The sequence below is a fragment of the Plectropomus leopardus genome, chromosome 24 (assembly GCF_026936395.1).
Source record: "Plectropomus leopardus strain MGB_pleo_1.0 chromosome 24, ASM2693639v1, whole genome shotgun sequence".
Lineage (NCBI taxonomy): Eukaryota > Metazoa > Chordata > Actinopteri > Perciformes > Serranidae > Plectropomus > Plectropomus leopardus.
The window spans coordinates 31,646-56,037 of NC_142199.1; the positions used below are offsets into that span (position 1 = coordinate 31,646).

Consider the following 24,392-nt stretch of genomic DNA (forward strand, 5'->3'; position numbering starts at 1 on the left):
AAATAAAGACAGAGGAGTTTTAGATGCTGCAGCTGCTCTGAGATTAACATCGTTCCAGATATTACCAACGCTGACTTCTATGTTTTCATTCAGTTAAAAAGGTCAAAGGATGAAAAAATAAGGTGAGAAAGAAAGAGTATGTTCAACAAGTTAAAGTCGAGGAAGACGGCAAAGTCATCAGCAAAGATGAAGAGAAAAAAGATGACAAAAAAGAGGTAATAAGGGGAAAAGCAGACGAAAGGGAAAAAGTTTGGGATGAAGACAAAGAAGACGAAAGCACGGAGGACAACAATGACAAAGAAAAAGACGACGATACTAGAAAAAAGATTAGCCTGCAGATTAGGCCGATAAAGTTCATAACGGATACAAAGAAGATTAAAGTAAAGAAAAAAAGAAAACAAACATACAAAGACTAAGAAATGACACCAGAAAGAAAAGACGAAGACGCAAAGAAGACAATGATAAAGGTCAGGATGAAGCCGGAGAGGGCAAAGGAAACGACACAGAAGATAACAAGGACGAAGAGAAAGATACGATGACAAAGAAAAGTTATCAACAAAGACAGAAGAGATGAAGGAAAAGACACGAAAAAAAACAGACAAAGCGAATGAGACAACAACGAATGACAGATGAAGAGGATGAAAAGACGAAGATGAACGATGAACTACGATGACCGCCTCACGGTTGTACGCCTCTTGAGTTACAGCCAAAAACATGCCTAGTCAGGTCACATTGACCTTTGACCACCAAAGTGTGATTAGTTTAGTCTTCAACCAAATCTGATGAAATTCTTTAGATACAGTTTCATGTTCATAAGAACGAAACAGGTGAGATCAGAGTGACCTTTGACCCCTAAAACCGAATGAGTTATAGCTAAAGTTAGTTTTTGTTTGGTCAGAGGGAAATTTGAGGAGATTCCCTCCAGGAGGGATATTAAAACCTTGGAACAGATTAAAATGTATTAAAAAATTTAATTAATCAACTATTAAATAAAATAAAATAAAACTGAATAAAAGTTAATCAAAAATCAAGGTTCAGTTGAAAGCTGAACTAAAAAGTCAGGTCCTGAGTTGGCGGGCGTTTGTCCCAAATTTGATGAAATTCCTTTAAGGTGTTCTTGAGAAATTACGATCACACGAATGAGACGGACAAGGTCACAGTGACCGCTGACCACCGAAACTGAACAAAACACATAATTCTTGAGTTATGGCCCAAATTAGTTTTTGTTAGGTTAGATTGACCTTTAAGCACCAAAATCAATCGTGGATGTTTGTGCCAAATTTGCAGAAGTTGTGAAGTTCCCTGCAGGTGTTCTTGAGATACGGCGTTCACAAGACTGGGATGTAAGTACGTACAGACAAGCTGAAAACATGATGCTTTTCCAGTCTGGAGGCAGAAAAAGAAAATCAACGACGACCAAGAAGAACACCGCGATGAAGACGAGGAGACGATAAAAAAAGACAAAGAGGGAAATTAGGATGAAGACAACTACGACAGACACAGACATAGAAGAAGAGCACTCACTTTGTAGTTCCAGAAGATGAGTGTCCATCCCGTTCTCCAGACCGCCCCCCTCTGGATCCTGGACTCCGTCTGTCCCATCCCTCTGTCTCTGGTCCAGCTGAGACTGCAACAGCCTCACCTGCACACGCAAGTGATGGTTCACAAATGACCCTGACCGCAGAATATGGTTAAATAAATCAACATTTACTTGTGTCGAACAGACTCAGACATCACCTGATCCTGTAAACTCTCTCGCTCTTCAAACAGTTTCTTCAGCCGGAGCTCTGAAACACGACAGCCAAGAATTACTTTTTATTATCTGAAAATCACAACAGGTCACAACGTTCAGCTGAAGACGAGGCCTTCAGGCCTTCATCAGCTCAGTAAAACAATGAGGCACTTCTGAAAAGCTCACTTTTTTGTTCAAGTATCTTTTTAAGTTCATCATTTTTCATTAGATGTGTAACTTTTTAGGTGTGTCCACATCTTTTTAAGTGTGTTAATTTCATTTAATGTGCAACTTTTCATTAAGTACGTAACTTTTGTTAAGCGAACATCTTTTTACGTGAAGTACATCACTTTTTAAGTGCATAACTTTTCCTGAAACATGAACTTTTCTTTACGTGTCTAACTTTTTATGGACGATGTAACTTTCTGCTGAGTATGAAACTTTTCCTGAAATAATTGACTTTTTGTAAATTATACAGCTTTTTGTTCAGTAACTTTTCGGTAAATGCATAACTTTTCGTTTAGTAACTTTTCATAAAGTGCTTAACTTTTCTCTTTGGTGAGCACGCAACTTTTTCTTAAGTGCATAACATTTCAAAAGCTGAGCTTTTCATAAAGTACTTAATTTTTCTCTAAGTAACTTTTCATGAACTACACATCTTTTCCTGAAGTACATGACTTTTCGTTTAGTACATAACATTTTACTGAGAATGTAACTTTTCCTTAAGTGCTTAACTTTTCTTTAAGTGTGTAACTTTTTGTTAAGTAACTTTTCATCAACTTTTGTATACTATGTTAACTATGTAACTTGTAACTTTTTGTTAGGTACGTAAGTTTTCATTAACTATTTGTGAAGCCTGAGCTTTCTGTTGCAAAAACTATGAATTCTCCAGATATTATGGCACTTATTGGACATGATTTAAGGGTTAGGGTTAGCCCAAACATTTGAGCAGAGACATTTTCCCCAAATAATTATTGGTTGAATTATGAACATTAACTGTTTCCCATAATCACAATAAATAATCGAAGTGGAGACTTAGAAATTAAAATTAAACCAGAAAATTAAAAAAAAAATATTCACCAAAGAAATACACAAAATTATTCTTAAATGAGGTGATGAACACAGTTTCTTACCCCTGTTTAGTGTTGTGATTTTCCTGGAGAAAAAATCTCAAGGAAGTGGACACACTGATAAATGTAAAGTAAAAAAAACTCAATAAAATACTGTAATAAACTACACAGAAAATGAAATATAACCTGCAAAAAAATCCTGAAATTATAGTGAAATAATTTAAATGTTATATGTTTGCTCAGTGCACATTTGAAATAATTCTAAACATGTTACCCTTGTAGATCAGTCTATATGTATAAAAACTGTTAATAATTTTGTTCTGCATTTCTAACCAATAATCGTAGCAGTGGATGTTTTCAGCCCATCGGGGGAAGTGGGCTCCAGTCACAGCAGGAATCAAAAACCTGCTCCGACAAACCACACGAAGGTGAGATTTATCATTTATTGGGAGAATTTTTTTTTTGATTCAATATTTTTGGTTTCATGAAAGAAAAGACATCAAGACAGAGGCCTAACTGCAACCAAAACAGACAACTTATAGGTTGCCTGCAGCCAACTTGGAAAACAGCATTGAAAAAAATCTAAATGAGTCATTTTGTCGACTTAAATTTCAAACAGCTTTATGAAAAAAAACATTGACGATGCAAATTCTGAAACATGAATGCTTTTACAGATTAGTGAGCAAATGTCTCCCCTTCTGCTCCTGAGATGTGACGCTGTGTAACGCCTTTGACCACCAACATAGAATCAGTGGACGTTTGTGCCAAATGTGGTGGAAAGCCCTCAAAGACCTCTTGAGATATCACATTCGTGAGAAGGAGACAAAGCAGATCACATGACCTTTGAAACCAAATTCTAATCAAGTAATGCTTGAGTTCAAGAAGTCGACTGGTCCAAATTTAGAGGACATTCTTGAGACATCTTGTTCACGGAAATGAGACAGACTTAAGGTCACAGTGACCTCTGACCACCCTGATCTAATCGGTTCATCATTGAGTCAAAATGGACATTTGTGCCACATTTGAAGGAAAGCGCTTAAGGCGTTGGTGTAGGTGAAAGGTTGTCTGTCTCTATGGGTCAGCTCTGCGATAGTCTGCCGACCGGTCCGTGTACCCCGCCTCTCACCAAATGACAGCTGGGATGGGCTCCAGCACCGCCGTGGCCCTTGCGAGGACAAGCGGTTACGGACAAGAACGGCGGACAGTGGACATGAATGAATGTTTATCAGTGAGCTTTGGAGGTTCTGGTGGATGGATTTTGTGACCTCTGCACAGAGCCATGCTCGCTGACTAACTGCGTTTTCAATACAAGTTAAACTATTCCTTTAATAAAGTTAAACTAAATTTACAGATCTTGACTAACTTCATCACTAAAATAACAGAACGGTACACGTGATGTAACACAGATCACATTTCAGTTCATTCTTGTTGATCTATGAAATCTTGCAGTCAGTTTTGGATTTCGAGTTGCCTAAACTGAATCCTTTCCTTTCGCTCAGGTGTTTCATTCTGCTTACCACCTGAGCGACTCTACCATCTTCAACGACATCTTCCATTGCTGCTTGCTGCGTTGCTGAGTTGCTGGTTGCTGGTTGCTGCGTTGCTGGTTGCTGCATTGCTGGTTGCTGGGCTGCCTCCTGATAGACCTCCTCGCAGCTGTCTATGTCTCCCACTGACAGCTCCCCCTGATCCTCAGTACTGGATCCTGTCGACTCATCGATATGCTGATCCTCGATTCTTCCTTCTTGTAGGGTCATCAACGCCAGTTCAGGAACAGCCATCGTCTTGATTTCATCTGCAGTGATTTCTATGAGCCTTCTGACCTTTGACGCTTGATGCCTTTTTAGTCTTGTCTCAACTTCCTCAGCAGGAACAATGCAGCTTTGACTTCTACCAACAAACCCTCTTCGGTTGTTTGTTTTTGCGACGACTTCATCTTCAACAGAGCCAATTTGTTTGGGTTTCTTTTGATTGGCTGATGAGTCGACTACATCCTGATTTAACCCAGACTCCACCATGTTTGCAGCTTCAGTAATGTCGACTAAAACAAATTCATCAGACAAGTTGGTCAATGCTGGTTCTCTCTGACTTTGGTTTCCTTCCTTGATGTCAACAGAATTCGCCCCAGGCAGTTCTTCTGGAGAAAATTCAGTGACTTCAACCTTAAATTTACTTGTGTTAGAGGTTTTTTCTATTGCTTCTTGGTCATTACTCACTGGAGGTCCCTGAACATACTCACAAACTTTCCTTGACTCCACAGGGACACCATGAGTTTGAGAATGTACCTCCAGAGATGAGGCTGCGCCTTCTGTAATTGTCAAATGTCTGGCAGCACTCCGGTCCACACGTTCAGGATCTTCGGTTCCTTTACGTCGTCCTGGTCGGCCCTTCAAAGGTATTTCATGCTCATCAGTGATTTTGGTCCTCATCATTTGGCCTGTTGATATTTGGTCAGTCTTATCAAGCTGATCCAATGCATTTTCTGCTGTCTTCTTTAACATCTCCTCCAAATCTGAAATCCACCAATTGAGAGATTCTGGGACATTTTCTGTTGAAAAACCCTGATTTTCAACAAACCCTCTCAGCATGCTTTGAATCTTCCTTTCCAAACAACTCCAGTCCTTCAACATCTCTATTAGGCCAAACGGAGTAGACGACTTTGGTGTTTTTCTTTGGTTGTTATACTCTGGATGTTCAGACGAATTGTCTTGAGTCTTTCCTTGAATCTGAAAAGATTCTCTAACCAGATCCTCTCCATATATCCTCCAGTTCTGAAGTTTCTCAGGTGTACCTGACTTTTCCACATTGACTGCCTCCTTTGCTGGTAGAAATGGATCAAGTTCAGATGTTTTCAGTTTGGTTTTAGAGTTTGGACCCTCAGATACACCAGGGCAACTTAAATCACCTTCATTCTGTAAGTCTTCATTTGGAGAACTTCCCAAATTCTCTGAAACTGTCTGTTGCTGGTGTATGAGACTTTGAGGGGTCTGACCCTTCGATGCAACCATCTCATTTTCCACCAAATCTGTAACAGCATTTGTATCTTCATCCCCGAAACTTCGTCCATCACACCTGTTGACATCTATCTCAGCCAACTTGTCAGCAAATTCATTTTCTTGCAAACTGTCTGCTGGTGTCGGAGTACAGAACTCATTTATTCTATAACCTTTAGCTTCCAAAGCTGGGAAATCAGACACTAATTCCCTTTCTGAACAGCTGACATCCCTAAATGAGTTTCCATCTTTCTCTTGATTTTGGAAAATACGATCAGCAGCAGACAAAGACTTTTGAGCAACATCCCCGTCAGAAGACGGAGTCTCAATTCCCATCAGAACGTGTTTTTGTTTCTCTTGATGGTTTAGTTTGCCGGCAGCGTTTGCGCTCGACACCATCGCCCTGTTGTCCAGGATGATGTCTCCTAAAGGTCGAGGTAGAACAAGTCTTGATTTGTGGACTTTTTCAGTTGAAGTTCTGTGAACAGGCGGAAGCAAATCCACATATTTCGCCTGACTTTTGGTTGGATGTGCTAACTCTTGACTTCTTCCCAGATTAGTTTGAATTTCGTGGATTTGGTCGTTAAAGGAGTGCTCCATTTCAGTACACTGGACATCCTTGTATGAAGCCAAAGGTGATTTCACTCCAGAGTCACCGTAATGTTTGGTTCTGCCTTTAAAGGCCTTTTCTTCCTCTCTGATCTGAAATGTTTTGCTTGGATTCTTCTTATTTTCTTTGTTTCTTGGTAGTTTCCTTGAGCGATTGTTCCTGGCCTGGTCAAACTGCTTCACTTGCTTTAAAGCATCTGGTTTGGTTCGGTCGCCACTGGAAATGGTGTTAAGTGGCTGGGAGCATTTATAAATCTGACTGTAGTTGTCCAAGATGTCCTCTTGTGGGAGTTTGCTGCCCTCTGCTGGATGCCGTTCTCGACCTTTTCCTGTAAGACCACGAAGAAAACACTGAAGGACCAAGCAGTTGATTATTAAAGACGGAAAAGGAGAATTTCAAAGTAAAGATGTTGGGAATCAGCTCAAACCGATTCGACGACAGATGAATCAAGGTCTTGATCACAGAAGAATTCCTGTTTTACTCTTCAGGACAATGCTGACGTGTTATTGAAGGTTGAATTTAAAAAAAAATCCAACCTAAACAAGACATTTAGTTGATTGATGTCATGAAATATTTCATCAAGTAACAAACAAAAAGTATGATACGACATGCATTTGTCAAGAGGAAAGTTCAAACATGCAAACATTGACATCATGCATTTTATTTCAAATGTGACACACATTTGTAAAATGTCTTTAAAAAATTGTTCTTATTGGTTTTAATTATTTTTTTGTTAACAGAAGGAGTTCATGCAATTTAAGAATTTTAACAAATGAGACGTCTGAGCTGGTATGCTTATTTTCCAATCTGTTTAAAGTAATCATCTCAATTAAAATGTCAAAATCGTAACCCTTAAAAAGACAAATCTAAATTATTAAGTAATAATCTTAAATGAAAGTCCAGATCTAATTTTAAAAGTAATAATTTTGAATTAAAAAATGAAAAATCTTGAATTAAAAAGTTTTTAGTAAAGAATTAAAAAGCTTAAAATTAAAAAGTCAACTCTAAATTCTAAAGTAATAATATTCAATTCAAATCAAAATCTAAATTTAAAAACAGTAATTAAGAATTAAAAGGTTATTATCTAAAGTTAAAGTCCAAATGTGAACTAAAAGGTGTAATTTAAAATTTAAATTAAAATTTTCTGAATTAATAAGTAAGACTTACAATGAAAAAAAATCTAAAATTAAATATGGGTTAAATTATGCAAGTTTGGTTAAAGGAGTAATCATTTTGACAGAGAAAGTGAATGAAATCATCAATTTTAAAAGATAAATTTAAGTAAAAAAACTTCATTGTCAAATAAAAAATCACAGGTGTTAGTTAAAGTCATAATTCTGACATCTGATGAGTGTTTTTTTTTAATTCAAGTGATGTTATTTTCCCGTTTTAGTGTTTTTGTTCTGTCATATTAAAAATGATCAATAATCATGTCTTGAGGTGTTTAATTGGCTCTCACCGAGCACGCTCTCTCTGCCTCCAGGCGACGGCTCCTCAGCCAATCGGGACGCAGCCTCCGCGCTGACATCATCCTCAGCCTCGTCGGGGCCCGTCTCCCCGTTGGCGGGGACCTCCGGAGAGACAACCACTCCGTGTTTCTGTCAAGGACGAAATCATCGCTCAATAACCTCCACCGTTTGGTGACATCACACGGGCATCTGCGGTGACATCACAGACGCCGTTTACTGAATACCTTCAGTAAATCTCGCAGTCGCACCACGTCATCTCGCAGCCGGTCGCGCTCGATACGAACGATCTCGGAAATTTCCCGCTGCCTCTCTAACGCCTGAAGGAGGCGGCGAGGAGGAGGAGGCGAGAGGAGAGAGGAGTGAAGAAGGAGTCAGTGAGGGTAAAGAAAGAGAGGAAACATGTGATGAACTAAACAGAGTTAAACAGACTGAAGTTCAGGTTTAGTTTCAGAAGCTGAACTCAAGTTCATCCAAAACAAAACACTGAGGTTTGAAACAAACAAAAACCAGAAGAATAAAAACTAAATTTAAAAAATAAATAAATAAAAACAAAATAAATAAACCAGAAGAATAAAAGTTAAACAAAATAAATAAATAAAAGTAAAAAAATAATAATAATAAAATAAAAATAAAAATAAAAACAAACAAAACAAACAAACAGAAGAATAAAGAGAAAATAACAATAATGATAATAATAGAGAAAAGATCGGAGTGTCAGCTGAACAGCAGAAATTAAAAATGAACTTTAACGGTGTGTCTGCTGTCGTACCGCCATCTTCTTCTCCTTCCACTGCAGCACCTCCTGCAGGTCAGACACCTCCTGACAGTAACTGCTGCTCTTCAGACGGAGCTCTGACACCTCCTGAAGGAGGAGCAGGAGGAGGAGAGAGGACGAAAAAGAGGAACAGGAGGAGGAGAGAGGAAGAAAAAGAGGAGCAGGAGGAGGAGGAGGAGCAGGAGGTACAGAGTGTTAGTAGGACCTGCATTCACGGCTCAGCTGTGTTTCTGCATATTTTGGGTGAACTGAACCTTTAACTGAAAGAAGAGAAACATGAAAAGTAAAATTCTTCGTGATTTCATCCAGATCATTCATACGGAACATTTGTGCCGTATTTAAAGAAATAACACGTTCATGAGGATGGGGCGAACCAGGTCACAGTGACCTTTGACCGCCAAATTTTTGATCAGTTAATAGTTTAGTCAAAGTGAAAGTTTGTGCCAAATTATTTTAAAAAACTCCCAAATGTAGGTCTTGAGACATTGTGTTATAGACAGTGAGACCGATGGAATCACAAAAAGTGGATGTTTGTGCAAAAATTTAAAAAAAAAAAAAAAATCTGATATGTTGTGTTCGGGACAATGAGACCGACACAGTGACCTGACCTTTGACCACAAAGCTCTCAAAAGCTCGCCAAATTTAGTGAGATTCCCTCAAGGTGTTGTTGAGATATTTTTCTCATGAGAACCAAGCAGACAAAGTCACAGTGACCTATGACCACCAAAATCTGGCCACTTAATTGCCGTGTCAAGGTGGACGTTTGTGCCAAATCAAACAAGGGTAAAAAAAAAAATAAATAAATAAATAAATCCCATAAGTAGGTCTGTATTAAAGGAAGTGAAACTGATGAGATCACAGTGACCTTGAACTTTGACAGTTAACCACTAAAATCTAATCAAGTATTGCTTGAGTCCAAGTGGATGTTTGTGCTAAATTTTAAGAAATTCCTTTGAGGTGTTCTTTAGGTATTGTGCTTACAATAACCAAGCAGACAAGGTCACAGTGACCTATGACCACCAAAATCTGATCACATAATCATTGAGTCAGAGTGATCGTTTGTGCCAAATAAAAGGAAAAAGTTACTTCAGACAGTCTTGAGATATTGTGTTTGTGAGAATGACAGATGGCGTCACAGCGTACTTGACCTTTGACCACCAAAATCTAATTGAGTAATGCTTGAGATCTAGTGGATGTTTGTGCCCGATTTTTGAACATTTCCTCAAGAAGATCTTGAGATATTGTGTTAACAAAAATGAGACAGATGAGGTCACAGTGACCTTCGACCTGCAGACTCTGCTCAGTTAAAGGTTGAGTCAGAGTGGATGTTTGTGCCACAGAGCGGTGTGTGTGTGTGTGTGTGTGTTTCCTGGTGGACTGACCGTCAGCAGCTCTTCGGTCTGTCTCAGAGTTTGTTCCATCTCTTTGAACTGGAACTGAAGGACATGGTGAGCCTGACGCTCACGCTCCAGCTCCTGCACACACACACACACACACACACACACACACACAAACACAAACACACACACACACAAACACACACAAACACACACACACAAACGCACACACACAAACACACACAAACGCACACACACAAACACATAAACACACACACAAACACAAACACACACAAACGCACACACACAAACACACACAAACGCACACAAACACACACACACACACACACACACACACACACACAAACACAGAAAAATTATCACTTAACACTCTCATAAGAGCTTTCTGTGAAATGTGTGGATGGACTCTGGTTTTAGGGTCCTGGTCTTGGACCTTGGTCCGGTCGTCACAGTGCCTCCTGGACTCCCACAGCAGCTCCTCCATGTGGCTCAGCTCCTCCTTCAGAGTCTCCACCTGGTACATCAGAGTAGACTTCTCGTTGTGCAGCTGAGCGTTAGAAACCATCGCTTTACGGTACTTTTCCTCTGACTCCGCCAGAGAGTCCTGGACACAACAAGATCACTATTATTATTATTATTTTAATTATCATCATTTATTCTATTTTATTATTATTATTATTATCATTATTATTGTTATTATCATCTCACTGCCAGTGAGTCCTGAAAACAGTAATATCTGCATGATTATGATATCTATTATTATTATTATTATTACTATTATAATTATAATAGTAATCATTATTTATGTATTATCATCATTATTATTATTATTAAGCATGGCAGTCATTAACACAGCAATATCCGCACCGCTTTTATTTTTCTTTTATTTTACTGCCAAAGAGCCCCAACCACAGTAACGTAATTACTATTTTTGTTTGTATTATTGTTGTTATTTTTTATTATTATTATTATACTGCCAGAGAGTCCTTTGTTATTTCTTTTTCTATTATTACAATTATTTTTAATTTTTGAATTTTACTATTTATTATTTATTTTACTGCCAGAGAATCTTTAACGCACTTTTTTACTTTAGCAATTTTTATTCATATCATCATTTTTATGATAGTTTTATTCATGTTTTTATTTATTTATGTATTCATTTATATTTCATGTATAATCATGAAAACATTCTAATTATCATCATCATTCTATGTAAAAAAAATGTAAAAGTTGAAATGCCTTTTTGTCTCCGAATTAAGTTCAGAAAATTTCAAATTAAAAACTTTTTGTACCTTCATGTCTCTGATTGACGCCTCCGTCTCCACCGAGAACGACGTGTCACAGCTTCCTCTGCGGGACGAAGCCCCGCCCAGAGACGCCAGCGTGGCGGCGGACAGCGTAGAGGCCGTCCTCGAGCCCTGAGGAGGAGGGGGAGGAGGAGGAGGAGGAGGAGGAGGAGGAGGAGGAGAGAGAGGAGGAGGAGGAGGAGGAGAGAGAGGAGGAGGAGGAGGAGAGAGAGGAGAGAAGAGAGAGGAGGAGGAGGAGGAGAGAAGAGAGAAGAGAGAGGAGAGAAGAGAGAGGAGGAGAGAGGAGGAGGAGAGGGGGGGAGGAGAGGGGGGGAGAAGAGGGAGGAGGAGGAGAGAGGAGAGAGGAGGAGGAGGAGAGAGGAAAGAGGAGGAAGAGGAGGAGGAGGGAGAGGAGAGAGAGGAGAGAGGAGAGGAGAGAGAGGAGAAGAGAGAGGGGGAGGAGGAGGAGGGAAGAGAGAAGAGGGAGGAGAGAAGAGAGAGGAGGGGAGAGGAGGAGGAGAGAGGAGGAGGAGAGAAGAGGAAGAGGAGGAGGAGGAGGAGAGAGGAGGAGGAGGAGGAGGAGGGGAGAAGAGGAAGAGGAGGAGGAGGAGAGAGAGAGAGGAGAGGAGAGAGGAGGAGGAGAGGGAGGAGAGAGGAGAGAAGAGAGAGAGGAGGAGGAGAGAGAGAGGAGAGAAGAGAGAGGAGGGGAGAGGAGGAGGAGAGAGGAGGAGAGAGAGAGGAGAGAGGAGGAGGAGAGAAGAGGAGGAGGAGGGGGAGGAGGAGAGAGGAGGAGGAGGAGGAGGAGAGAAGAGGAAGAGGAGGAGGAGAGAGGAGAGGAGGAGGAGGAGAGAGGAGGAGGAGAGGAGGAGAGAGAGGAGAGAAGAGAGAGGAGGAGGAGGAGAGAGAGGAGAGAAGAGAGAGGAGGAGGAGAGAGGAGAGAGGAGAGAGGAGGAGGAGAGAGAGGAGAGAAGAGAGAGGAGGAGGAGAGAGGAGAGAAGAGGAGAGAGGAGGAGGAGGAGGAGAGAGGAAGAGGAGGAGAGAGGAGAGAGGAGGAGGAAGAGGAGGAGAGAGGAGAGAGGAGGAGGAGACATCAGTGAACTACAATAAGCAGTGAAGGAAAACATGTTTGAAATAATGTTCGAGTTTTTTCTCACTTTGTCCAGAAAATCTCTGTCAGGTTTCTCCTCCACCTGAATACACAAACACACTGTCAGCAACAAACACACACCACCTACACACATGATTCTACAACGACACACAGAGGAGGACCCGAGGAGGAGGAGAACCAGAGGAGAACCAGAGGACAGAGGGGAGCACACTCAGACAGACAGTGGGAGCTCACCACTGGGCTGGCACGAGCTGAACTGGCCCTGGAGGAGGCCCGAGAGCTGGAGCCAAAAAAACCACTGTAGTCTGAAGGCTGGGGGGGGGGGCAGAGGGAGGAGTCAGAGGGAGGTGCAGAGGGAGGACGGATGGAAAAGAGGAAGTAAAAACAGAGAGAACAGTTGTGTTAGTTCAAATAACCAGAAAAGAAAACAGTCGATCGCTGAGGCAAACTAAAGGGTCAGTACACAACACAGTCTGAGTCTACCTTCTAGCAACACAAGCTCTGATTGGACGAGCTGACAATCAGCCGCCCAATCAGAGCTGCTGACACTACTGGCTGATCTACACTGACAATAGACAGGAAATGATGTCATGGACCGACCCTGTAGCTGAGAGAGCGATGCGCTGAGGGCTGCAGAGAAGAAGACACAACAAGACTTCAGAGCCAGCCCCTAAAGACACAGCCCCTACAGAGACAGCCCCTATAGAGACAGCCCCACCCCACAGAACCAGCCCCTACAGAGACAGCCCAACAGAACCAGCCCCTACAGAGACAGCCCAACAGAACCAGCCCCACAGAGCCAGCCCCTACAGAGACAGCCCCACAGAACCAGCCCCACAGAACCAGCCCCTACAGAGACAGCCCCACAGAGCCAGCCCCTACAGAGACAGCCCCACAGAACCAGCCCCTACAGAGACAGCCCCTATAGAGACAGCCCCACAGAACCAGCCCCTATAGAGACAGCCCCTATAGAGACAGCCCCACAGAACCAGCCCCACAGAACCAGCCCCTATAGAGACAGCCACCATAGAGACAGCCCCACAGAGACAGCCCCTATAGAGACAGCCCCACAGAACCAGCCCCTACAGAGACAGCCCCTATAGAGACAGCCCCACAGAACCAGCCCCTATAGAGACAGCCCCACAGAGCCAGCCCCTACAGAGACAGCCCCACAGAGCCAGCCCCTACAGAGACAGCCCCACAGAACCAACCCCTACAGACACAGCCCCACAGAGCCAGCCCCTACAGAGACAGCCCCACAGAACCAGCCCCACAGAGCCAGCCCCTACAGAGACAGCCCCACAGAACCAGCCCCTATAGAGACAGCCACCATAGAGACAGCCCCACAGAGACAGCCCCTATAGAGACAGCCCCACAGAACCAGCCCCTACAGAGACAGCCACCATAGAGACAGCCCCACAGAGCCAGCCCCTACAGAGACAGCCCCCATAGAGACAGCCCCACAGAACCAGCCCCACAGAGCCAGCCCCTACAGAGACAGCCCCACAGAGCCAGCCCCTACAGAGACAGCCCCACAGAACCAGCCCCACAGAACCAGCCCCTACAGAGACAGCCCCTATAGAGACAGCCCCACAGAACCAGCCCCTACAGAGATAGCCCCTATAGATACAGCCCCACAGAGACAGCCCCACAGAGCCAGCCCCACAGAACCAGCTCCTATAGAGACAGCCCCACAGAGCCGGCCCCTACAGAGACAGCCCCACAGAACCAGCCCCACAGAGCCAGCCCCTACAGAGACAGCCCCTATAGAGACAGCCACCATAGAGACAGCCCCACAGAACCAGCCCCTATAGAGACAGCCACCATAGAGACAGCCCCACAGAGACAGCCCCACAGAACCAGCCCCTACAGAGACAGCCCCACAGAACCAGCCCCAACAGAGACAGCCCCGACAGCGACAGCCCCACAGAACCAGCCCCAAAGAGCCAGCCCCCCTAGAGACAGCCCCACAGAACCAGCCCCACAGAGCCAGCCCCTACAGAGACAGCCCCACAGAGCCAGCCCCTATAGATACGGCCCCACAGAGCCGGCCCCTACAGAGACGGCCCCACAGAACCAGCCCCTACAGAGCCCACCCCACAAAGCTAGCCCCAGAGAACCGGTGGTGTGTTAGTGAGACTCACCCTGAGGCTGCCTCGACTCCCCACAGACATCCTCTCTTCATCGTCCGACATCTGCAAACACACAAACAACAGGTTAACACACACACACACACACACACACACACACACACACACACACACACACTGAAACCAGGTCCACCCGACTGCTCAAGGACCATGACCTTAACTTGCCCCTGGTACCGGTCCTTTAACTATCTTAAGTAAAAGACTAAAGTCCAACTTAGAAGATGAAACTTAAGTGAGGAAGAGGACAGACAGACGAAGAAGACGAAGATGAAGCAGAAGAAGAGATACAGACCGAAGCGTGTCTCCGTGAGTGGCGAGAATACCGCTCACTGTCCTCCTGAAAGGCCACGAAGAAGAAACAGAACACACGAGTTAAAGAGCTGAAAATAAGAGAAGAAGAAGAGACTCTACCTGACAGACACAACCCAGGGACCCCACACATAATCAATCTGAGGAACCTGTCAGACATGCTCATGGGCGGCACTGCACATGGACTTAAAGAATAAAATGCAAAATAAACTTTAAAATGCATTACTAGGATATTAATACAATAACTAATATAATATAATGAATAAAACAAGTTTCTTTTATCAAAAAATACCAAAAAAAAAATGAAATTATGTACATATACCTATATATACCTATATTAAATGAATTAAAAATAGGCATAAAATAGAAATAAAAGAAATCAATATAAAAGTGCAAATTAAACATTACTTTTAATAATTACTAAAATATTAATAACTTAATGAATATAACCATATATATATTTAATTAAAAATAATTTAAAAGGAAATTATGTTAAAATTACTACAAAATAAACAATAAAAAAAACAATAAAATTGAAATATATATATATATATATATATATATATATATAAATTAACCAAATCAATAAATAGACTCAATTATGAAAGTGCCCAAAAATGTAATTAAATTTTTAAATTTTAATTAAAATTAATTAAAATATATTAAAAATAATCAGTACAATATTATCGATATGAGATTTTTTTAAATAAAATGTGCAGCGTGTGTGCAGCGTGCGTGCAGCGTGCGTGTAGCGTGCGTGCAGCGTGCGTGTAGCGTGCGTGCAGCGTGCGTGCAGCGTGCGTGCAGCGTGCGTGCGTGTGTGCGTGCAGCATGCGTGCAGCGTGTGTGTGTGCGTGCAGCGTGTGTGTGATCTGAAGTGAGAGTCAGATTATCTGTCAGACAAGGATTAAACAGGCTGATAATCCTCGTGGGAGTCTGTCTGTCACCGCTGATAAACAACAACAAACAGCATGCACGCACATACATACACACACACACACACACACACACACACACACACACACACACAGACACACACACACACACACACACACACACACGCACGAAAACCTCCCAACTGTCCCAGTGAGCACACTGGATCTGGATCTGGATCTGGATCTGGATCTGGATCAGAGAAATCAGTTTGAAGGTTTTCATGAGACCAGAACACTACAGCAGGAGGAAGAGGAGTCCTACCATCCACTGCTCAATGTGACCCCACTTACTATCCAGACCATAATACTTCTGTGGCAGAAACAGAGGAGGAAGAGGAGGAGCAGGAGGAGCAGGAAGAAGAGGAAGATAAGGAAGAGGAAGAGGAAGATAAGGCAGAGGAGGAGCAGGAGGAAGAAGAGTAAGAGGAGGAGCAGGAAGAGGGAGAGGAGAGGGAGGAGGAGAAGGAGGAAGAGGAAGAGGAGGAGCAAGAGGAGCAAGAGGAGGAAGAGGAGGAGCAGGAGGAGGAGGAAGAGGAAGAAGAAGACAAAGTGTTAGAACAGATGAACAGAATGAAACTCGACATTTAAGGAGAAAAACTGGAGGTGCGTTTGTTTTAACCGTCCTGTGAAAGGAATTAAAACAAACGCAGCAGGGAGCAGGGCGGCGTGTGAGTGTTGAAAGTGGAGAGCAGAGGTCGGTCAGTTGTACCTTGTGGCTGTGAAACAGCTACAGGAGGCGGGAGGAGACACAAGAGGACAGACCGCAGGTTAGAGACACCAGGTGAGACAGGTGAGATAGTGCTGAGGACGGCTGAAAATACACTTTTCGGCAGTGAAACCTCCGCCTCTGTCACACGAACTTCACAGAAACAGAATTCAGCTTCTTCTCACATTTAGCGCAGCACTTTTCAAAAACCTTTAAATATTCACAGCACTGAAATCATTCAGCTTTTCACTGACATTCACACGCAGCTGATCCACTTTGACATGACACGGCTTTATACGTTAACTGTTGTGTTCAGCTTTTAAAGTCAGCATTGAAGTTTAGCATCAGCTTTTCAAGAAACCTTTACAATTCTTCACACATTTGGTATCATTTAACATTCAGCTGTTGACTGACATTCATACACATCTAACCCAGCGCAGCATTTTAGTGTCAGCTTTTCAAAAAACATCTAAAATACTCCACATTTTTATACTTTATGGTGTAATTCAACCTTTAAAGCTAGCACTGCAGTTTAGCATCAGCTTATCAAGAAAAAATAAAATATTCCTTATTATTTTTAATATCATTATTGGTGTTATTCCACTTTCAAAGCCCTCAACGCAGTCCCACGTCAGCTTTTCAATAAACCTGAAAATATTCGACATCATTCACACCTTAATGGTATTACTTCAATGTTTAAATCAGCATTGCAGTCTAGCGTCAGCTTTTCAACATCCAGCATTCACACCCAAAAGTTCTTTAGAAGTTCATCTCTCGTTCAGTTTGACGTGTTAAACGTCATGTCAAACATCAGAAACCTGACGGTCAAGCTTCAGATCCTAAACTCTGAAATCAGTTTTGGATTTCAGCTTTTTGCTGCTCGACGTTTGACAGTGTTGACATGTTAATGTTTTACAGCTGATAAATAGTTAGTTCAGTAAATCTGAACTGAATATTCTGCACAAACACATGAAAACTTCTGAAATCCTCCCTGACTTCCACGTTCTTTTGTTTCAATCAGCTCATTCAAAAAGTTTGGATGTTACAGCAGAATAAAACAAATTAATCTTCTCCCTTTTTAAAAAGAGATCGTTTCGTTGATGTAACTTTTACATTTTTTGGAAAGATGTACAGTGTTTTATTGACACATAACTATAAATAAATCTTTTTAAACTAGCTGCTGTTTTAAGGAGATTCTGATAAATAAAAAGACAGCTATTTCTATGTTTTGTTTTGTTTTTAATTTACACTGAATATAAAATAATAACAAATGTTTAACAAATGTTAAACATTTGTTATTATTTTAACAAATGTTGAAAATAAATAAACATAAATATTATACATTAAGAACATTAATATTAGTAGAACTATTTCATTAAGTAAAATAATTGAATCATATATTTTTTAATGTTGTTACTATTTTGGTTTTGTATCTCCAATATATTTTAGTAGACTATTACTAGCTATAACTAATTAATATAGGTTTTTAGCTTAACTTTCACATTTAAAATACTTTTTTAACTTGATTTAAAAAAAAACTTTTAATAAAATTAATTAAAGGTAAAAGAGATTTTAAATTACCATAGATGGAAACTAATTTCTTTTAAAAAACACATTTTTGAAAATATATATTAAAAATGAATAATAATAAATAATAAAAAAAAAACAGCAGACATTAAATACAAACTGTCTTAAAAAAAAAAAGGTTTAAAAACGAAACCCTTTCATACCGAGTTAACATACGCTAAAATGGTAAATAATTTGAACAAATACAATATCCACAGGTATAAAAAATTAAAACAAATACTTGTAAAAAGCACTGTAAAAAGTATTGAGTTCCACAACAAAATGCAAAAAACCCTAACCCACAATATTTTAAAAGTGAAAATGTAAAGAAATTTAGAAAATTTAGAAATTTAAAAAATAGTATACATGAAATACCAAAAAATGTTGGGAAAAGTATAAATAAAAATAAATAAATAAAAGTATAAATCCTTAAATAAAGTAAATATAACATACATAAATATATTTATTGTAACTATTTGTATATTAAACTGATACATTTTGTGTTTTTTATCTTTACTTTTATCTTGACTTTTTCTTTTGTTATCGTGGAGCTAAAATTAGCCCGCTGTGGTATTTAAAGTGTCGCTTTTTTGATAAAACAGTGAAAATATTCGACTCACCGCAGAGAAACACAGAGATCCAGAGCGCAGAGACTCAGCGTGAAGCTGCTGACTGATTAAAGCACATTCACACGCACTGTTACCTCACAGCCTGACCTTTGACCCCACTCTGACTCCACAAGACCTCCTCTGCATCATGTGACCCTCCACAGAAACCTATCAATACAGTTATCCCCAAAATACTCAGGAGGCAGCCAGCTTCAGATCAGAGAGCGGCTCGCTGAGTCAGCTGCACTTCAGCTGTACTTCAGCTTCACTTCAGCTTCACTTCAGCTTCACTTCAGCTGGACTTCAGCTGCACTTCAGCTGCACTTCAGCTGCACTCCAGCTGCACTTCAGCTTCACTTCAGCTGTACTTCAGCTTCACTTCAGCTTCACTTCAGCTGCACTTCAGCTGCACTTCAGCTGCACTTCAGCTGCACTTCAGCTGTACTTCAGCTTCACTTCAGCTGTACTTCAGCTTCACTTCAGCTTCACTTCAGCTGTACTTCAGCTTCACTTCAGCTGCACTTCAGCTGCACTTCAGCTTCACTTCAGCTGTACTTCAGCTTCACTTCAGCTGCACTTCAGCTTCACTTCAGCTGCACTTCAGCTGCACTTCAGCTTCACTTCAGCTGCACTTCAGCTTCACTTCAGCTTCACTTCAGCTGCACTTCAGCTGCACTTCAGCTTCACTTCAGCTGCACTTCAGCTTCACTTCAGCTTCACTTCAGCTGTACTTCAGCTTCACTTCAGCTGCACTTCAGCTGCACTTCAGCTGCACTTCAGCTTCACTTCAGCTGCACTTCAGCTTCACTTCAGCTTCACTTCAGCTGTACTTCAGCTTCACTTCAGCTTCACTTCAGCTGTACTTCAGCTTCACTTCAGCGTCACTTCAGCTGCACTTCAGCTGCACTTCAGCTGCACTTCAGCTTCACTTCAGCTGTACTTCAGCTTCACTTCAGCTGCACTTCAGCTGCACTTCAGCTTCACTTCAGCTTCACTTCAGCTGCATTTCAGCTTCACTTCAGCTGCACTTCAGCTGCACTTCAGCTTCACTTCAGCTGTACTTCAGCTTCACTTCAGCTTCACTTCAGCTTCACTTCAGCTGCACTTCAGCTTCACTTCAGCTGCACTTCAGCTGCACTTCAGCTGCACTTCAGCTTCACTTCAGCTGCACTTCAGCTTCACTTCAGCTTCACTTCAGCTGTACTTCAGCTTCACTTCAGCTTCACTTCAGCTGCACTTCAGCTTCACTTCAGCTGCACTTCAGCTGCACTTCAGCTTCACTTCAGCTGCACTTCAGCTGCACTTCAGCTTCCCTTCAGCTGCACTTCAGCTGCACTTCAGCTGCACTTCAGCTGCACTTCAGCTTCACTTCAGCTGCACTTCAGCTGCACTTCAGCTTCACTTCAGCTGCACTTCAGCTTCACTTCAGCTGCACTTCAGCTGCACTTCAGCTGCACTTCAGCTTCACTTCAGCTGCACTTCAGCTTCACTTCAGCTGCACTTCAGCTGCACTTCAGCTTCACTTCAGCTTCACTTCAGCTGCACTTCAGCTTCACTTCAGCTTCACTTCAGCTGCACTTCAGCTTCACTTCAGCTTCACTTCAGCTTCAGCTTCACTTCAGCTTCAGCTTCAGCTTCACTTCAATCTCTTCTTCAATTCAACCTCTCGGTTGGTTTTGTGGTCTTAACCTTAATTCTTTTTTCTTTTTTACTTTTTAAAAAGTATTTATACTTTTTTTGTATTTTACGTAAACTGTTTGTTTTTACCAATAATAAAAAAATTATTTCTATATTTTCACTTTTAAAATATCTTTAGTTTTTATTTTTCTGATTTGCCTTTGTGTGTCTTAACCTCATTTCTTTTTTAACTTTTTGAAAAGCATTTATACTTTTTATTTATTTCATTTTATGTGTACTATTTATTTTTAACAATAATAAAAAAAACTTGGTTTTACATTTGTACTGTTTAAACTGCTTTTTTAACATGTTTTTATTTTAAAATACCTTATTTTTCTGTTTCTTAACCCTATTCCTTTTTGTAACTTTAAAAAAGGACTTGTACGCCTTTTTCTGACATTTTTTTGTATTTAACGCATAACATTCATATATATTTTTAAAACATTTATTAAAAATATGTAAATTTCACTTTGGATTTTTAAAATATAGTTTTTGCATTTCATTTTTCACATTTTTGTGTCTTTAAACTTTCTTTTCTTATGTAAAGACGCAAAACAAAAACTGGACACACAAACATTATATAATTTAATTATTAAATATAGAAATATTTCAAATAATATTGATATGTTTATGTGTAGTATTTATTCTTCAAATGTTGATAATATACATTTTATTTTCTAATTTTTTGTGATTTATTTTTCTGTACCTAAACCTTTTTCTCTTTTTGAAAACCTTTCTTAAGTAAAGGGGCAAAACAAAAACTGTAGAAACACAAAAATGTATCGTTTAGTTGTTTGTGTTTCAACCGACAATCTGTCAGATTCTTTCACAATAAACCAGGTGACAGGAAGTTCTTTCAGCATAAAAGCGTCCTCACCTCTTTCTGCTGTCTCTCCAGCTCCTTCATCCGGATCTCTCGAGCCTCCGCCCTCGCCGCTCGCTTCGCCGCCAGCCGTGCCTCCGCCTAACACACACACACAGACACACACAGACACACACAGACACACACAGACACACAGACACAAACATACACACACACACGCATACACAGAGACACACAGACATACACACATAGACACACACAGACACACACACACACACACACACACACAGACACATTAGTTTTGATGATCAATAATCAATTATCTCCATAACAAAGATCAATATTATATTTTAATGAAAAACTGTTAAAAGGTTAATTAAACATCCCTGGAGAGTTTCTGAATTTAGTTTCCTCCAAAAACAAACAAACAAACAAACAAACAAACAAAGCTGTTCCGGATGTTTCCACGGATCAATAATCAGATCGATACACTGAATGATCTCATCACAGACGGTACCTGTCTGAGGAACAGCTGGACACAAAACACCACAAATAATTTATATACATACACACACACACACACACACACATATACATATATACACACACACATATATACACATATATACACATGTCAAATACAGATATATTTATGTCTCTCTGTCTGTCTACCTCTGTGTCTCCTGCAGGAGGAATGTGGACAGTCCAGTTGTCTCTGCAGCAGGAGACACTCCCTGAGCCACACCTGATGAGCCTGTGAGCTCTCTGTCTGTCTCTGTCTCTGTGTCTGTCTCTGCGTCTGTCTCTGCGTCTGTCTCTGTGTCTGTCTCTGCATCTGTGTCTGTCTCTGTGTCTGTCTCTGCGTCTGTCTCTGTGTCTGTCTCTGCATCTGTGTCTGTCTCTGTGTCTGTGTCTGTCTCTGCATCTGTGTCTGTCTCTGTATCTGCGTCTGTCTCTGTCTCTGCGTCTGTCTCTGTCTGTCTCTCTGCGTCTGTCTCTGTCTGTCTCTCTGCGTCTGTCTCTGTCTCTGCGTCTGTCTCTGTCTCTGTCTCCTCTGTATCTGCGTCTGTCTCTGTCTCTGTCTCCTCTGTATCTGCGTCTGTATCTGCGTCTGTCTCTGTCTGCGTCTGTCTCCGTCTCTGTCTCGTTTTCCCCCTGAGGGCCTGAACCCAAATAAAGACCAGCATTTATCCTCTCCCTCACTGCTTCACCTGCACGCCACCGTTTTAATAAAGCACGCTTAGTGTTCGCTCGACGCACGCGTGCGTTCAAACGTGCGTGTGTTGTGTTGTCGTGTCGCGTTGATGTGTAGTGTTGTCATGTTGTCATGTTGTGTTGTCGTGTTGTCATGTTGTGTTGTCGTGTTGTCATGTTGTGTTGTCATGTTGTGTTGTCATGTTGTCATGTTGTGTTGTCGTGTTGTCGTGTTGCGTTGTCGTGTTGTGTTGTCGTGTTATCATGTTGTCATGTTGTGTTGTCGTGTTGTGTTGTCGTGTTGTGTTGTCGTGTTGTCGTGTTGTCATGTTGTCATGTTGTGTTGTCATGTCGTGTTGTCATGTTGTCATGTTGTGTTGTCGTGTTGTGTTGTCGTGTTGTCATGTTGTGTTGTCATGTCGTGTTGTCATGTTGTCATGTTATGTTGTCATGTTGTGTTGTGTTGTCATGTTGTGTTGTCATGTTGTCATGTTGTGTTGTGTTGTCATGTTGTGTTGTCGTGTTGTCATGTTGTGTTGTCATGTTGTGTTGTCATGTTGTGTTGTCGTGTTGTCATGTTGTGTTGTCATGTTGTCATGTTGTGTTGTCATGTTGTGTTGTCGTGTTGTGTTGTCATGTTGTCATGTTGTGTTGTCATGTTGTGTTGTCGTGTTGTCATGTTGTGTTGTCATGTTGTGTTGTCATGTTGTGTTGTCGTGTTGTCATGTTGTGTTGTCATGTTGTCATGTTGTGTTGTCATGTTGTGTTGTCGTGTTGTGTTGTCATGTTGTCATGTTGTGTTGTCATGTTGTGTTGTCGTGTTGTCATGTTGTGTTGTCATGTTGTCATGTTGTGTTGTCATGTTGTGTTGTCGTGTTGTGTTGTCATGTTGTCATGTTGTGTTGTCATGTTGTTTTGTCTGTTGATGTGTGTCAGACTGAGATGCAGATTAATGTTTGTGCTGCTGAGGATTAAAGGATGGAGGTCACACACACACACACACACACACACACACACACACACACACACACAGACACACACACACACACACACACACACACACACAGACACACACACACAGCAGGTCAGAGCCTCCAGGTTCGTTCAGAAAACAGATGATTTAAGCAGCAACATTTCTGAAGTGAACAGACTGGTTCAACAGTCTGTGTGTGTGTGTGTGTGTGTGTGTGTGTGTGTGTGTGTGTGTGTGTGTGACTCATCCAGTTTTCAAACATCAGCTGATTCTGCCTGACCACTTCCTGCTTCACAATAAAAGCATCTATCACAGTGTTTAAGTCAATTTTAAACCTCCAGCAACACAAAGAGTTAAAATGAGGAAACTAAAGAGCCAGTACACACACACACACACACACACACACACACACACACACACACACACACACACACACACACACACACACACACAATGAGCAGCTCATTCATCAGTTAGTGTCACATTCCTGCAGCTTCAGTATGTAGGACGACAGCATGAACAACACACACTGAACATAAAGACGCTTTTGTTAGCACAGAGGAGCACGTCACACACACACACACACACACACACACACACACACACACACACACACACTCACTCACTCACTCACTCACTCACTCACTCACACTCACTCACTCACACACACACACACACACACACACACACACACACACACACACACACACACACACACACACACACACACACACACACACACTGCTCATCACAGAAATATTCAAATATATGAGCCACCAAACAGCAACTTCATATTCGATATAATCAATATTCTGACATTTGACTGGTCGGGTTAAAATTAAATAAATAACCTCAAATAATAACATATAAATAATAATATGGAATAAAACCTGAAACAAGCTAGTAATAACAATAATAATAAATCCAACACTAAAACATCGCAAAAATGAAAGAAAGGGCTACAAAATATAAAACTATACCAACACAACATAAAACTAACCCAAACGATAAGAATCAAACTAAAATAAAATGATACAGAAAACTTTTGAA

The 24,392-nt window shown here is 41.2% G+C and overlaps 1 protein-coding gene across 13 annotated transcripts in view; it reads right to left on the reverse strand.

Annotated features, from left to right (window-relative positions):
- Positions 1–24,392, reverse strand: part of LOC121963041 (leucine-rich repeat flightless-interacting protein 2-like) — a 30,662-nt gene that overhangs the window by 4,099 nt on the left and 2,171 nt on the right. Inside the window, exons 2-17 of one of the 13 annotated variants that reach the window (XM_088074183.1) lie at positions 21,230–21,316; positions 16,505–16,522; positions 16,058–16,105; positions 14,844–14,888; positions 14,546–14,596; positions 13,002–13,031; positions 12,636–12,713; positions 12,448–12,483; positions 11,300–11,425; positions 10,441–10,611; positions 10,032–10,124; positions 8,644–8,736; positions 8,099–8,191; positions 7,865–8,003; positions 1,738–1,787; positions 1,525–1,642 (exon numbers count right to left, since the gene is read on the reverse strand). In XM_088074183.1, the coding sequence (XP_087930309.1) occupies positions 1,525–1,642; positions 1,738–1,787; positions 7,865–8,003; positions 8,099–8,191; positions 8,644–8,736; positions 10,032–10,124; positions 10,441–10,611; positions 11,300–11,425; positions 12,448–12,483; positions 12,636–12,713; positions 13,002–13,031; positions 14,546–14,596; positions 14,844–14,888; positions 16,058–16,105; positions 16,505–16,522; positions 21,230–21,316 (1,276 nt within the window). Of the gene's footprint in view, positions 1–1,524; positions 1,643–1,737; positions 6,734–7,864; positions 8,004–8,098; positions 8,192–8,643; positions 8,737–10,031; positions 10,125–10,440; positions 10,612–11,299; positions 11,426–12,447; positions 12,484–12,635; positions 12,714–13,001; positions 13,032–14,545; positions 14,597–14,843; positions 14,889–16,057; positions 16,106–16,504; positions 16,523–21,229; positions 21,317–24,392 lie in introns of those variants that run through there. The other 12 variants (XR_015775819.1, XM_088074184.1, XR_015775820.1 and 9 more) reach the window with 12 other exon arrangements.